The sequence below is a fragment of the Schistosoma haematobium genome, chromosome 1, assembly GCF_000699445.3.
Source record: "Schistosoma haematobium chromosome 1, whole genome shotgun sequence".
NCBI classification, from domain to species: Eukaryota; Metazoa; Platyhelminthes; class Trematoda; order Strigeidida; family Schistosomatidae; genus Schistosoma; species Schistosoma haematobium.
In genome coordinates this window covers 5870415-5885974 of record NC_067196.1, presented here as the reverse complement: position 1 = coordinate 5885974, position 15560 = coordinate 5870415, and the positions used below count along the sequence as shown (strand labels likewise).

Here is a 15560-nt window from a genome sequence, read left to right as displayed (position 1 = left end):
CATTGACATGAAGCAACGAAAGTTCACAGTAACAGATTAAGATAGACGATGATAAAAATGAAAAAGAATAAGTATAGAATGCAAAAATAAAGATCATAGTGATAGACTGCGTTATTCGAAGTCTTGCTCACCAGTGTAAATCACCAGCGTAGATGATCTATGTCGAAATGATTGGAGGCCTACTCGAGTTAGACGTGAATGGTGTGATAAAGTAGCTAACGTCGAAGTCACACCTCGTGGTCAGCACCTTATGTGGACTACCCCATTGACGTATCAAGGTACCATAGATACTTTGAAGACTGTACAACACAGAGGACGTTATTACAGAAATATATTAGTTAAGGTAGATACAGGCGAAAGTAAGACCACTGCCGCATGGGCCAGTCCATGGCATATGATTAACTAATGCGCGTTGCTTGTACATGACCTTGGCAGGGAGCGATGATCTGTTCGACATTCAGTGATCCAACTGCCGGATGATTTGGCTAGGGCTCAGTGACATTTCACTGGCCCTACAATATCCTACATCAAAGAAACTTATTGGCGTCATATTTACCTCTGTGGAATTATTACGCATTTATAAGTGTGGATTTTTGAGACCAAAACTCCACAGAACACGCAACGACAAGCCGATTTATGTACCGTCCCTTATTTGTTATTGCATTTGTAACATTTAACTTGTAAATATTAATATTACTATTGATTGCTATTAACTTTGTTGATACTTTTGCGTTTATATATTGTTTGGTCCACCACAATGTTAAGTAGGTGTATAGGGGGATGTTTAGGAGTGATAAATATGTCACTTCTGCGACGCCTATACTCTTTTTGGTAAGGATCCAGTGATTTACGATGTTTTTCATAGGGTTTAAATTTGAGTCCTCGAACGTGGCTCAACTTTGGATACATTCCACAGTATTTTTGTCTTTTCGGATTGAAGGAAGAAACACTTTTATTTCATACTGTAAGTGGGGTGGAGAGGAAACTGTCAAACATTTACTCGAAAGTACTACAGTAGAACTGGCCAAAAGTGCGCCTCAACGTTCCCAGTGCACATTTTTTTGGAGGGCATTTTTGTAGAAGTTAGCTTAAGATATTTAATCAGTGCTACAAAACTCCTAGATCTTTGTCAACCGGGTATGCCTCTAGAGGGGAGTTACCAACGTTGTGTATATAATTTACAACATGGACTACTTTATATTTTGAAGTATCGAAAGTGAGTCCCAAGATTTTCGCACAAATTTGAGGCCGAGACAGATCCTCATGGAGTGTCAGTTTATCATTTTGGTAATAAAAGTCTCACCAAATGTTTATATAGTCAATGGAAAGCAAGAAATCGGACGATGCTTGTTGATGGAGGTCATTTGTATAAATTAAGAGAAGCGGAGATCCCAGTACTGAGCCTCGAGGAACCTCACTAAAACACTCTGTAGACTGAGAGAACATGAAGTTCGTCCTGACCCTAAATGTCGATTATTTAGATCTAAAGTAAACCAGTTTGTTAACGATGGCCAGATACCTAGCCGTTTCAGCTTATAGACGAGGTATATATGGGTGACTTTTTAGTGGCATTGGACAATAGCCACACAATCCACAAAGCTGTGAACACGAGACTACTCAGAAAATAGATATTCAATATTTAACTCGGGGAAATACCTAACAATGGAGAAGGCGCGGAGTAGGAATTGAATGGACTGGGTTTGATCGGATGGCATGGCTCGTCCATGCAGGCGTGGTCCATCTCAATGTTACTTTATATCTTCTATTCATATTAAATATATTGTTCTTTCTCTAGCCTAACCTTGTTCTACATCATATATTGATAATTGATACGATACAGTGAGTTGGTGTAGTCGATGGTGTGACTTCCACGTAAGATCTTATAGATTAGGCAGTTATATCATGACAAATCTACAAATTTAGGATTAGGTCTATTATAAGAGCAGTGCTAGTATCATAGTGGACCATAATTCTACATTGGTGAGCCCAACTAAAGAAACGCAACCTATTATTGTTAATCCTTATTTCCACCTTAACCTTCTCAATCGGTTTTTATTTTTGTAAACCCAGTATTCTAATAGTCCTTTGATTAATGGTCACATATATTATCGTAATGTTTTATCTATTAGTTCACATAACTTACTAGCTCATTCGATAATAAAAACTGGTCGTCTATATTAACTAATTAGCTTTGATGGTTCGTTAACAAGCTTTAATAGCATTTACATGCTTCAGCGACATAGGCTTGTTTAAGCATCAAGCTCTAGCAAATATGACCAGTAAATAACGCAAATATACATTGACTAACAATGCAGCAAGGACTAAATAGTTACCTGGATCTAATATTCAGTGTTCCTTATCTTATTACCTCATCCTGTTTTAAACTATACACTATCCTGTAATATCTTTTCTTCCGACCACTGCCTGCCTAATTTCAAATTCTCGAGTTCCATTGCCAAACAACAAGGATGACACTTCTCTAAAAACATACGGTGAGTTTCAGCCATAGGTTTTCTGCAATCATAAGGTCATTTTAGATGGCTCGTTCAATGGTGACCGCACAATTATCTGGATTCATTCGGTTGTTCTAATCCGAGCGAGTGGCAAAAACGTCAACAGCATCAAGCACCCTGGAATTAATTGCCATACTGCATGTTTTATTCTGGATACTTTTGGATCATTACTACTTCTTACGAATGGCGTTATATATGTCGTCCACTGAATAATATATTTTCAAAAATAATTCAGGCGAGTTCAACCATTTTACTGGATGATTTTTTTTGTACCTAACATGTTTATCCTTTCCTGTTGCTTTTACCATATATTTGTAAGTGACCCTAGGCTAAGTGCACTAACTTCTTATGGAATGTTTATAACGCGTCATATTCCTGCCTGAAGTTTCATAAGCAGTCTTAACTTTAAAATTATTTTTTGGTCATGTTCATTATTTTTAAATTGTCATATACGTCAACAACCTGCATGTTAACCTGGCCCGTACATACGTTACACTATATCTTCATGTCTTCTAAATTTAGAAATAATCTGAATCGCCTTTAACATTTATCAATAAACCCATCATAGTCGTTGTTGCTAATCGTATTTGGGTTTATGGATTGGTTTATCATATTAGCAGCCTAAAATGCGAACATAGTTTAGATAATAAGATTAAAAATTTAGGTACTATCAACTGCACTAAATCCCCAGGTAGCTGTTGGCTAAACAAACGTTTAAAATCAAAACTCCGTAGCCTACTAGAATTAACACTAAACGAATATTTCTGAATTGAAATTTATAATTAAATTAGACGTCTCGGATTCTTTAACGTTATAAATTTCTGATAATTTCGAATCACCTAAAGCAACAATACCTATTTTTCCACTGACTAATCCTCAATCAACACTAAAACTAGTTAAATTCCATAGTTTCAGTATATCGTCATAAAGCATTGTCATGACTTGGCAATCACGTAATATGATTGATAAAATTAATGAAACTATTAACAAAATCGGTCAGCAAATTGACTTGCAATTATCACTAGTGTTGTTTTTCTTTTATCTTCATCCATCACAGATGATTACAGTATGTTTCTCTATCAGTTGCTCATTCAGTAAATATCTCAAAACCTTGTCAGTCTAATTGATGGTTTAGCGACACAATCATGCAAGCAAATAATCAGTATAAGCAGTCGAGCAAATCTGCAAACTGAAAACATTAATGTCGAATTTACCCCAACACTGACTAAGGTTCAAGCCATTATCATAGACATGAGTTGGGAGTGTACTCCCCCTGGTTACAACTTATGTTCTCCCTGATAATCACATGAGCATCACTCACTATTAATCATCTTGTAAAAACTTATTTAGCTAAATACATCTTGCAATACCACATCACTTAGTAATGTGACACAGGCTTAACTGATTTCAGTAACTTATAATCACTATATCTCAATTGAATCGTATTCCGCCTTATAATAAACTGCATACTTGCAACTAACTTGTATGCACCATCAGCCGGCAAATATAAGTACAAATAAATAGTCTGCCACAGATCAGAACATTGAGTCTGGAGCATGTCTCTTACGAATACACTCATGTTTAACGATTTGTTCCTAGCTATCTGTCCAAAATTCATATAATCATCACTCACGTATTTAAATTTTGTTTTGATGAACATTCATGTGTATTAGTAGTATTACTAAATTCTATCACGGTCAAGTAAAAATGAGGTTGAGAAAATCTCCCCGTAACTAAATAAACCGTATCAAACTAACTGGAACACTAGTTGGAATTCTTTTCCATGGTAATACTTTTGTTCTTCCAGTTAGCCTACTAATACAGATGCAATTGGAAATCACATATGGATAGGTTACCGGCATAATTGTAAATTGGTTTCATAATTTAAACCAAAACTAATACCAATATTAACATTTCTACAATATTCATTACTTTAATATTTCTAAACACAAAATACTTACTACCTATACGTCAAGTTATTAACCAACGGCTATTAACACGCATTGTTTTATTATTATTACTGTAATCCCATTTTTTATAGCTCAAATAATCTTCACCCAAATTGTCATTTTAAGTGTGTTAAGCATGAAGGCAGATTTTTTTAAAAATTATTACATGTATTTCCCGACCAGATGCTGCCGCCTTTTTGATTTATCTTTCAGCTTATCAATACCCGGAGGATCCTTATTATCCTTGGTAACCTCCGGCGCGCGACAATCCCATCCAATTTGGTATCGAACCAACATCACGTTGATTCTGGTGAGAGAGTAGTGTAGTGGCATTGGACAATAGCCACACAATCCACAAAGCTGTGAACACGAGACTACTCAGAAAATAGATATTCAATATTTAACTCGGGGAAATACCTAACAATGGAGAAGGCGCGGAGTAGGAATTGAATGGACTGGGTTTGATCGGATGGCATGGCTCGTCCATGCAGGCGTGGTCCATCTCAATGTTACTTTATATCTTCTATTCATATTAAATATATTGTTCTTTCTCTAGCCTAACCTTGTTCTACATCATATATTGATAATTGATACGATACAGTGAGTTGGTGTAGTCGATGGTGTGACTTCCACGTAAGATCTTATAGATTAGGCAGTTATATCATGACAAATCTACAAATTTAGGATTAGGTCTATTATAAGAGCAGTGCTAGTATCATAGTAGACCATAATTCTACAACTTCATCAAAAGCTTCTGATAAGTCAATGTATATAACACCAACCTTTCTCTTGCGACAAAGATTGCCTGTTCATCTGCCCACTGCAGTCATAAGGCTGATCATGCAGGAATGACACTTCTTGGGACCATGCTGATGGGGTTAAAAGAAGTTTGCGGATATTAAGTAGTCATGTAAATCATCGCATATTAAGTGCAACGTAAGTTTTAGGGTACTAGGAGAAGTGATAACGGTCGGTAACTTGCAGGTTCTCTGCGTCAGCCTCCCTTGAAAATCGGCGTAGTGTGAGTCAGCCTCTAATTGTCTAGCATCGTGGCGTGATTTGGCGAATGCAACGACATCCCACAAAGCTGTGGTAAAATTGAAGCCATTCCTCCTAATATAGAACAGTGAATCATTCCAGGGCAATTTGAGGTGTCGCTGTTTAGACGTATCAGTATTTGGCACATTAAGTCAGAGATCAAGATCATTCCTAAGGCTCCTGTTGCGTTGGAGGTGACTCTCTCGTCGATGTAGTTTGTAGCGGTTGGAATGTTTAAAAATACTGCTCTGTGAGGAGCTCAAATGTATCAACATTTCTGTTGATCAGGCCACTAAGACCTAACGACTGGAATATTTTGGATTCGGCTTGTCGAAGAGAGGGTGCACGCCAGAGTAAGCTTTTTGGATCAGAGACACATTTAACGTTTAGCTTGACCTGACACTGAGGCCTGTCTTTACCTATCGCCTCTAAGCGTCAGTTTCTTGCCTGTTTGAACTGCCTGTACGCGCTGTTGTTATTAGTTCGTTTGTTTTTTACCCAGTAGTAGATTTTGGGTCTTAGCATTTGAAGATTGTGATTCTTCATGACTGCATGTTGCTTGTGACTTTTAGAGAACACTAATGAGATGGGCTGGTTGTAGTTTCGTAAAACCGTGCTCAGTAAAAATCCCAATGGGTGTTCGCCTTAAGTTGAGAGAGAACTTCCCGTTCCAACTGCCGTAGATTTTCCTGTTAGGCTGACACATCCAAACGTTTGAACTTCAAGCGCCTGCCGTTGGTGAGATGTTTCAGTACAGTTTTGTTGGTAAGATTGAAGGCTATGGAAGTGTAATTGCTCGTTCGCACGAGAGCCAGTATTAAGAGGTTGCCAATCAGAGATTTTTCGCTGATGGAGACGCAGTCTAAGCATGAAGGCATCCGACTGTTTCTCCACAGAGTTGCCAATTCCACTTCTTCGAATAATCAAAAATCTTCGATGAAGTTGGAAAAAATGACCTTTAGTAGAGTTGTCACCTTCAATGAACGTGTGTGCAATGAAGTTGGCTTCAGAAAGATTAAAGTTCCCTAAATTCGGGATGTGAGTGTGCCCATGACGAATAGAGCCGGATAACGCCTGAAGTATACGATTATCGCGCTCATTGCCAGTACTGGCTTCTCTGTAAATGTCCACAACTAGATATCTCAAGGTGTTGGACAATCTCGCTGAGCATCAAAATTGAAAAATGCTTGAGTATATACTTGATGTGCTACCAGGCGAGATCGTAAGTACATAGTCATTACTCCCTATTGGTGAGTTGGCATGGACCTTCGCAACAAGAGGCTTAAAATTTATCCTCAAACAATTTAAATTTAAGGGTTTTCCATCCTTGTTCTATTCCTTGGCGCCACACATATTCAGTCAATCCTGAACATTTGATGGCCGTGGAACCACTTTGTAGGAGTGTGGTGTGTGCTACTTATATCGACATAAGTAGTATATGATGTTAGTCAGAAACAGAAGGTCTAGAAGCAGAGAGACAAGAGGATCGAACAGTAAAGAATGGGAACAGAATGCAATTTGTATGAAAATACAAGAACAATGAAGTCTGAGTCATTTTGAGACAACTGGTGGATATTTTGCAAATTAAGCATTTACTTTATGATTGTTAGATTTTATTAACAAGTCCTGTAATTTTGTGTTAAGTACATTCGATTGTCCCCACTGGTGTTCTTATCCATTACTGGAGTTGTAACCTACTTATTGAGATTCAGTTGTGAAGTTCTGAAATCTCTGGCCAACAGTATTCGGTTGAACCCTATGAGTGGTAACTTTAATATAATCTGTAACATTTTATCTTTTTGGTGTTAGAACCTATGGAGGGCCACAATATTCCACCGAGCACATTGAAGCAACACAAGCTTTCATATGACTGTGTATGTATATTCTCACACCAACTCCACGTTGTGTACCCACGGGTGGTATTAGTTCTCAATGAGCGAACGGATAGTGCCTGTTGGGAAAGCCTAGATAAAAAGGATTGTCTGAAGGACCTCTGGAAGAAAATTCGTTGACTAACGACCTCTTGCACGCTTGACAACATTTATATTGTGAGCCGTGTTGCAATTTGGTATTAAGGAAGGGCTAGTCTAACCTTAGTCAGTCGGTTGGTTTGTAGTGGTATTGGTTCTCAACCACACAATTTAACGTTTGTGACTTAGAGAAGGTCGGAAATGGTGAATGCGGAACACTTAACCATTGTGGCATGACACAAACGTATGGGTGTGGTCGCCCTACGTAACCCTCCGCTTTTCATTTTGAATGTATTATTCCCTTGGTGGTCCAGATATATTCTTCGGAAGTCCTAAGCGGTAACCACTGACCGTCACAATAGAACGAGTCGTTGTCCATAATGAAGTGACTACTACGTAAGGTTTGATAACTTAAACAGTGACATCATTGCAGATTCACAATCGATGAACACGTCTGTTATTATAGCAGAAATGATAAATGCACTTAATACCGACCTGAACCACAGTCAGACAACCCCATCGTATCAGAAAAGTATAATGTACTTCAATCTAACTTCCCTATCCTTGATGCTGTGCGATATCCATGTTTCAGTTAGCAGTTTTCAGATATAACTGAAAGAATATGTTTCTGATTTCCCATTGTTTGTCGCATAGTTTTCTTACCTCGCTAGAACAGTTTGGGTGTATTCATAAGCAATAGAGATAAAACCCAAGGACACAAAAATAATACCACAAAGTGTGGAAAATATATGAATAATATTACGTCATAGAACAGGCTCAGTTTATAGTTTGGCGTATCAGTACACGTCAAGTTCACCACTAAAGATGCCATGTAAATTGACAACACTCTTGTCCGTAACATCTTGATAGTCTAGAGATTCCAAACATAGTCAGAACATAAGTTAGAAATGCAGGAGTTCAAGGATAACATTTAAGAGATATTTGATATGACGAGAAGTGTTTTATCTAACCTAGCTAGCTGTTGCGAGCAGTACGTAGCAGCAGGTACTCAACTGTGATCTGGAGATCGGTATCAACGTTGAAGACTTAATGAACTATTTATTTTAGGGTTATATTTACCGCTACACTGACTAAGATTAGAGCAATCGAGTGACTAGACCAACATCCGTAAGAAATTGCTGAAAACCTGGAACCATGCAAAACAAAAACACGAAAATAACGTAAAGAAATCAACCACTTTATACAGTCTCGTACCAAGGATATTGGATTTAAGCGGGCTATTCTCATCGAATCTCTACTTCAAGGTTAGAGCGATTAAGTCTTATCTTAGTGTGTTTTTGTTTGGTATTTGGGTTATGTATTATACTAAGAATATTCAGAATTTAAAAATTTGCTTTGACTTTTTATATGACTGGCTTCAAAAGTTATATTTACTGAAACCCAATCAACGAATAATGGGGGAATGATTTCGAACAAAGGGGAAAATGCGTTGGAAAACAAAAGGGGAAATAATGGGGAAACGCGCCAAAATGTCTGCTTTTTTGTCTGTCTGTCTGTCTGTCTGGGGGAATTAATGCGGATATTCCCCTTTACGTCCCTCTGTGTTTCACATGTCGCTGAATTGTCTCCTCTTCTCCTAAATATACGCCGAATTGTCTACTTTTCGCCTAAACATGCACCGATTTATCTTATTTTGCTTCCACTTTTAAAAAACTTTTGGCATAACCCCAAACGTCTCTTGTGTTCGTCTTTATTTCCACAACACCACACGAAAACTGCCATCCACGTAAAAAATGGTATATGTTTAAAGAAATTTATTGAAAAGAAAAGAACGCAATATTGTACAACATTATGAGTGGTCGGCAGATGCTAGAGTATCAATCGTCATGCACTTTAATTGTAACTGCCAAGTCTTATTGTAATTTGAAAAGATCTACAAAAAAGGACAGTTGATGTATTATTAATTAGACACGTGTACTTAATTGCAAGTGCATTTAAAATCAAACAGGCTTTCTCAACACTTAGTCAAAGAGTTTCTCATGCAAGTAAAAAAGTAAGCGCATGTTTAAAAAAAGTTTATTGAAAACGAAGTTGAACATGATAAATATTCCACTGGTTATTTCCTTTCGTAACGCCTACTCGACTATTGAGAATCAAAATAATCTTTTTGTAAATTCTGAAATATAAGGAATAAAAAGTTACAACGATATCTAGATGATATTTTTTTGCATACCTAGCTACTTGAAGCTTCGTTTATGGTTATGTCCGTTAACACTGAAGACTGTACCTATAGAGCAGCAGAGAATAGTTATCACTTTAAGTTAGTACATACATGTTCTTGTTTTCTTCAATGACGCCTTTGTAATTTGTCTCTCATGTCGTGAAAATAACCTTGCGTTGCGCTGTTATACAGTTTCGCAAGGTCTTTTTGGTTGACAAATGATGACAGGAACCGATTAGTTAATGCACCTAAAGTTTAAAGGAAACGTATCCTACTTCGTATGCAGCCGTAAAACCTGCACTTCTGATATCGTTGTAACTTTTTATTCCTTATATTTCAGAATTTACAAAAAGATTATTTTGATTCTCAATAGTCGAGTAGGCGTTACGAAAGGAAATAACCAGTGGAATATTTATCATGTTCAACTTCGTTTTCAATAAACTTTTTTAAACATGCGCTTACTTTTTACTTGCATGAGAAACTCTTTGACTAAGTGTTGAGAAAGCCTGTTTGATTTTAAATGCACTTGCAATTAAGTACACGTGTCTAATTAATAATACATCAACTGTCCTTTTTTGTAGATCTTTTCAAATTACAATAAGACTTGGCAGTTACAATTAAAGTGCATGACGATTGATACTCTAGCATCTGCCGACCACTCATAATGTTGTACAATATTGCGTTCTTTTCTTTTCAATAAATTTCTTTAAACATATACCATTTTTTACGTGGATGGCAGTTTTCGTGTGGTGTTGTGGAAATAAAGACGAACACAAGAGACGTTTGGGGTTATGCCAAAAGTTTTTTAAAAGTGGAAGCAAAATAAGATAAATCGGTGCATGTTTAGGCGAAAAGTAGACAATTCGGCGTATATTTAGGAGAAGAGGAGACAATTCAGCGACATGTGAAACACAGAGGGATGTAAAGGGGAATATCCGCATTAATTCCCCCAGACAGACAGACAGACAGACAAAAAAGCAGACATTTTGGCGCGTTTCCCCATTATTTCCCCTTTTGTTTTCCAACGCATTTTCCCCTTTATTTCCACTTTGTTCGCCATCATTTCCCATTTATTGGTTGATTGGATCATAATCCCATACTCGTCACGTACGACAGAATTTTCTGTTGAGGAGCCGTATGTTCTTGAGTTCTAGCTCAAGCTGTTTGTTGTTTTTAAGGATACTGAGTTTATCATCATCATTGGTTAGTAAGATTTAGTGTGTAATGTATCTCATCCACAATTTCGGAACTCAGAAGCAAGAAATTTCAGAAAAGTAGGAGTTAATTAGGGTCACATTCCTTATTATTTAAATAAAAGTGGTAAAAGCGGCAAGCGCCAGGCAAAAACCGTCTGATAGCTTTAAAAACAACTCTTCATGAAAGTGTATCTCGATAATCAACTGAAGTTTGCACATATTCGAGAGCTAATATTTCCACTCGATTAACCTAGAAAAAATAGTTGAAGCGGGATTCGAACTTCTGATAGGATGCTGGCAAATCAGTTTGATCAGCCACTAAGCCACGCCCATCGACCTGAAACTACACTTTAAAGGAGGACATTAGCTTTTCATATGTTCCAAATATCCATCATTAGTTATCGCATATAAGGTGAATGTAACATCTTGCTTGTAAGACCACGTGTATGGTATTCATTATTATGATATTGCTAATAATTCTTTTTTAATAATTCAAACTATTTAGTTCCTATTTTAGTATTGTTTCATCTACACGTGTTCTGGCTTTTAGAATAGCTTTATACCAATATGCCTCTTCCACCAGCCCTTCTTGCTCGACTTAAAAAACGTGGTATTGTTTCCGCCGGTCCACAGGAAGAAGGTAGGTTTAATTATAGCCACTGACTGGAATTTAGCTGTGGAGGAAGTTTTTGCTGAGAATTATGATGAAGAAAGTGAACCAGTGTTACCAGTATCGTTTGATCAGCCTTTTAACGTTAAGAAATGTTACACGGTCAGTCCTGTACCTATTATCGAGAATGGGGTTTTAATCCATGAATGTGCTGAGTGCCCTAGTCAAGCTAATCCGTATCATGTTTGTTCACCATATTGTTACGAACGATACGGGCGAAGAAAGTTCAACCCTGATCTAACAAACATTCGTTTGAAAAGCAGAATGCTACGTCGTTACCCACTCCCAAGCCATTGGATTGAAGTTGGTGATCCAGTGACTGGAAGGTAAGTCCAACATTTATTATCTGGTTTGTTATTACTTTACCATGACGAAATTAATCCTTAACACTGGTCTTAAAATGTACCGGCTGTAAGACTTGAAAATTCTGATTTCCATCCTATAGGTGGTCAAGATTAAGCATTGCCAGAGGGTCCCAGTCTAGGACAAAACAGAACTTTATTGCTTCATGATTTTCGATAGTCTTTCAGCCAATATGCTTTCACAATGAAAAACCTTCCATTATTGAAATAATTAAGCGTTTTTGATATAATTCTTTGATGGATAGATATTATTATTGTTAAACTTGAGACATTTCTATTATGCTTATTACAATGCTATGTATCACGTAATTTTGGTGATTTATACTGGTCTGTAATTGAAAATTCTAATGTTGTTAGGTTTTTAGAGGAGACATTTCATTTAATAGACTTCAATTAAGTTAACGTGTAATGGACTGAACTAACCCTTATACCAATCTTTAGTTTCACATGGTTTACGCTAACAACGTTGACGTAACAATATAGTTAGAAAGGTTTAAAAAAATAAGTTTACAACTAGAAACGAGCTCTCCTTAACGCTAATAATTCTTTAAGAATTTCATAAGTGTAAGCTTTGACAAAAACTTACCTAAACTAATGTAATTTATTTTTATTGATAATTAAAATAACCCATAGTGTCATTGATTAATCTGTAATTCTCTTTTTTTCCATCATCAGGTAATATTGTCCTTGATGTATGACGACGTATTTTTCTCTTTTACAGATTTTATTACTGGAATACTAAAACAGATGATGTATGCTGGTTGTCTCCGTTACATCCGCGTGCTAAAATCAGTCAACCTGGTAGTATTGTTCGGGCCAATACGTTACGTGAACGTGACGCAGCTCGAGCTGCAGCTGAAGCTGCTACTGCTGCAGTTTTAGCAGCAGAACGAAAAGATTCACGGCGTAGATCTAGTGATTCCGGCAGTAATCGATCAGGCAGTGAAAGTGAAGATAATGATTCTGATGAAATAAAAGAATCTAAACGATCTAGACGTGAAACATCTAGATCTCCTGAACATGATACTAATAGAGCCTTGTTTAGACGAAATAATTCATCTCGCTGGCAGGATGCTGAATCAGAAAATAATCACCAGAGAAGTGTATCCAATGATTATAATGATTTCAACCAATCAACTAACGAACATGAGGCTGTAACACAAAAACTATCTGATACAGCTAATTTTAACGAGTACAATCAATTAGAGGATGAAGTTGATGAAGATGAAGAATCACCCGATGGAGTTCCTTTAACTGAAAATTATTATAACAACAGTCATAACCAAAATATTGAAATGGAATCTAACTTACAAAACTCTAGAGATGAGTATCCACCACCTCCTACATTTCCTCCTCCTCCCCCTCCCCCACCACCACCAGCTCATCTAATCTATCCTCCAACCCAATGGAACCGACCATCTGAATCATCTTCATTGTTTCCATCACAAGTTAAAAATCACTCTGATGATCACGCTAGTGGTACTACTACACGCGGTTGGAATCAACCAGCAGAGACATCTGATAATAATCGTTTTAGATATAGAGATAGGGATAGGAAACGTAAGTGGATTTATACAATATTTTTAGAAGTATTTCATTATTATTATTACTTCCATGAAGTAGACTCGGCGTTATTATTTAAATAGTAACAGTTATCCAGTAATTTTTTAATAAAGATCACAGGGTTTGTTACAAGCATGTGTAGATTCTAGTTACCATGCTTCGTTCTAACACGTTACAAGAAAATCAACAAGACAAAATAGCAGCTCAGAAATACCAGATATCATAACATTAGTTGGTGAAATACAACCGACAAAAACAAGTAAATATACAGAACAATAATATCGAATAATACAATGCTTAATATGAAATACAAATAAATAACAGTGAAAATTTCCACTTGGACATTTATTAGAGAGCGAAAAAGCATTCCTTTTCGATTAGTTTTTCTTCAAGGCTCTACACTAATATGTATTTATTGTTGTAACCTTAGAAAAAAACAAGATGAGTTCAAAGCATTACTTGAGTATGTTGACCTTACAGAGTTATTAATATTGGAGCAAGCAAAGAGTACTGGCTATATATGAGATTGTAAACCTTTGCCGACTAACGTGATTCGAATGTGTTACAAATCCTTAGCAATTTGCGACATTGACGTCTTATACCGGTTTCGTGTAGGTGGAAATTGAAGGCGATTAGCTGACCTCACGGAAAGATGGGTAGATAGTCAAACATATGCGACTTGTAATGTGTATTTTTCCTATCACGTGTATTTTTCATAATAATATGTGTTAACCAGGCTGATGACATGTTCTTAGTCTGAGCTGAGTGGACGTGAGGTAGATTAATCTCTGGGTACGTTTTATAGTATTGCATGCCAATCCTATATATTACAGTATCGTTGTTATTCGTCCTAGGGAGTCAAGCGTCCCATTAGTGTTCAGGGGGAGGGGTAACAATAATTCATCTGACTAACATAGAAGTTGAGAAGCTAGTGATGGCCGAGCCGGAACGTATAATCAACCTATAGTCACTGATTGTTGATCTAATTCGTGTAGGGTGCAAATTTCCTGACTGAGGTTTTCGAACTAGTCTTAATCTACAGTTTGAGATTCTAAGTAGATCTTCCTAATCGGTCAAAGTAGCACTAGAACTATTTTCTATCTTTGGACTGTGTCGACAATATAGTTTTTAATTCATTGCCTTGATAATTTTTACTGCCTTTGCTTATATATAGCAATCCCTATTTGAGGTACATATACACATTTAAAACATTAAGGTTTAGTGTAATAGCTTATTCTTTATTAATTTAAATGCATTCACTAATATTTATAATTTAGTTCAGATTTTCTTACCGAGTTACAAAGTCTTCAATCCATGCAGTTTGACTAAAGCTTTCGTTATAAAATGTCTAATCGAAACTGTAGATCGTCACTACTTTAGCGCAGAAGTGTCAAGATAGGATACTAACAGACCTCGTTTTCTGTCATATTTAATTACTTTTTCTTATGCTTCCTTGAAGGTCGCGCAGCAACTCTCGGACCCTTAGACCCAATGGATCCAGCGTCTTATGGTGATATACCACGTGGAACATGGAGTTCAGGCTTAGAAGGGGTTACTGGAGCACCATCGGCTAAGACAGGTGTAGATAGCACTGCATCGGGACCATTATTTCAACAACGTCCATACCCTAATCCTGGTGATGTTTTACGTGCAAATGCTGCAGCTAAAGTCCATGAAGAGGAAAGGCAAGATGAATCTAATAACTGAAGTTGTTCTGTACACTCATTGTTTACTTTTCAACAGAATTTCAATTTATTAAAAAAAACCCATTAAATAGTTTGATGTCTTCAAAAGATACTTTCTCCATCGATGAATTATAAAAAAAATCATACTTAAATAGTTATTCATGAGCGAAAAACATCAGAAAGAACAATTGTTACTAATGACTTCCTCATTAAGTTTTAGTTATCAAGTCCAAATATATCGTTATTACTTTATTACTCAGGCCTGTTATCCCACCTGGAGGAGTATAGGTCGCCCACTAGCATCCTCTATCAAACTCTGTTTTGGATAATTATTTCCAGTTGCTATTCATCCTTCTCATTATTTTTTTCTGGTTAGCGTTTCTTTAGAGTTAGTTTTCTACAGGATGGTGTCGCTAACCCCATGCCCAACCC

At 36.8% G+C, this 15560-nt stretch overlaps 1 protein-coding gene across 1 annotated transcript; it reads left to right on the top strand.

Moving 5' to 3' along the window:
- Positions 1–8639: 8639 nt before the first annotated feature.
- Positions 8640–15356, top strand: PQBP1 (Polyglutamine-binding protein 1). Its single transcript, XM_051218185.1, has 5 exons — positions 8640–8735; positions 11399–11488; positions 11523–11844; positions 12602–13440; positions 14903–15356. The coding sequence occupies exons 2-5, from the start codon at positions 11416–11418 to the stop codon at positions 15148–15150; spliced, it is 1482 nt and encodes a 493-aa protein (XP_051073003.1). The 5' UTR covers positions 8640–8735; positions 11399–11415; the 3' UTR covers positions 15151–15356.
- Positions 15357–15560: the final 204 nt, after the last annotated feature.

Coding starts and splice junctions, on each gene's coding strand:
- PQBP1 (XM_051218185.1), top strand. CDS start 11,416: ATGCCTCTTCCACCAGCCCTTCTTGCTCGACTTAAAAAACGTGGTATT. Junction 11,845..12,601: donor GGTGATCCAGTGACTGGAAG/GTAAGTCCAACA, acceptor TCTCTTTTACAG/ATTTTATTACTGGAATACTA. Junction 13,441..14,902: donor TAGAGATAGGGATAGGAAAC/GTAAGTGGATTT, acceptor GCTTCCTTGAAG/GTCGCGCAGCAACTCTCGGA.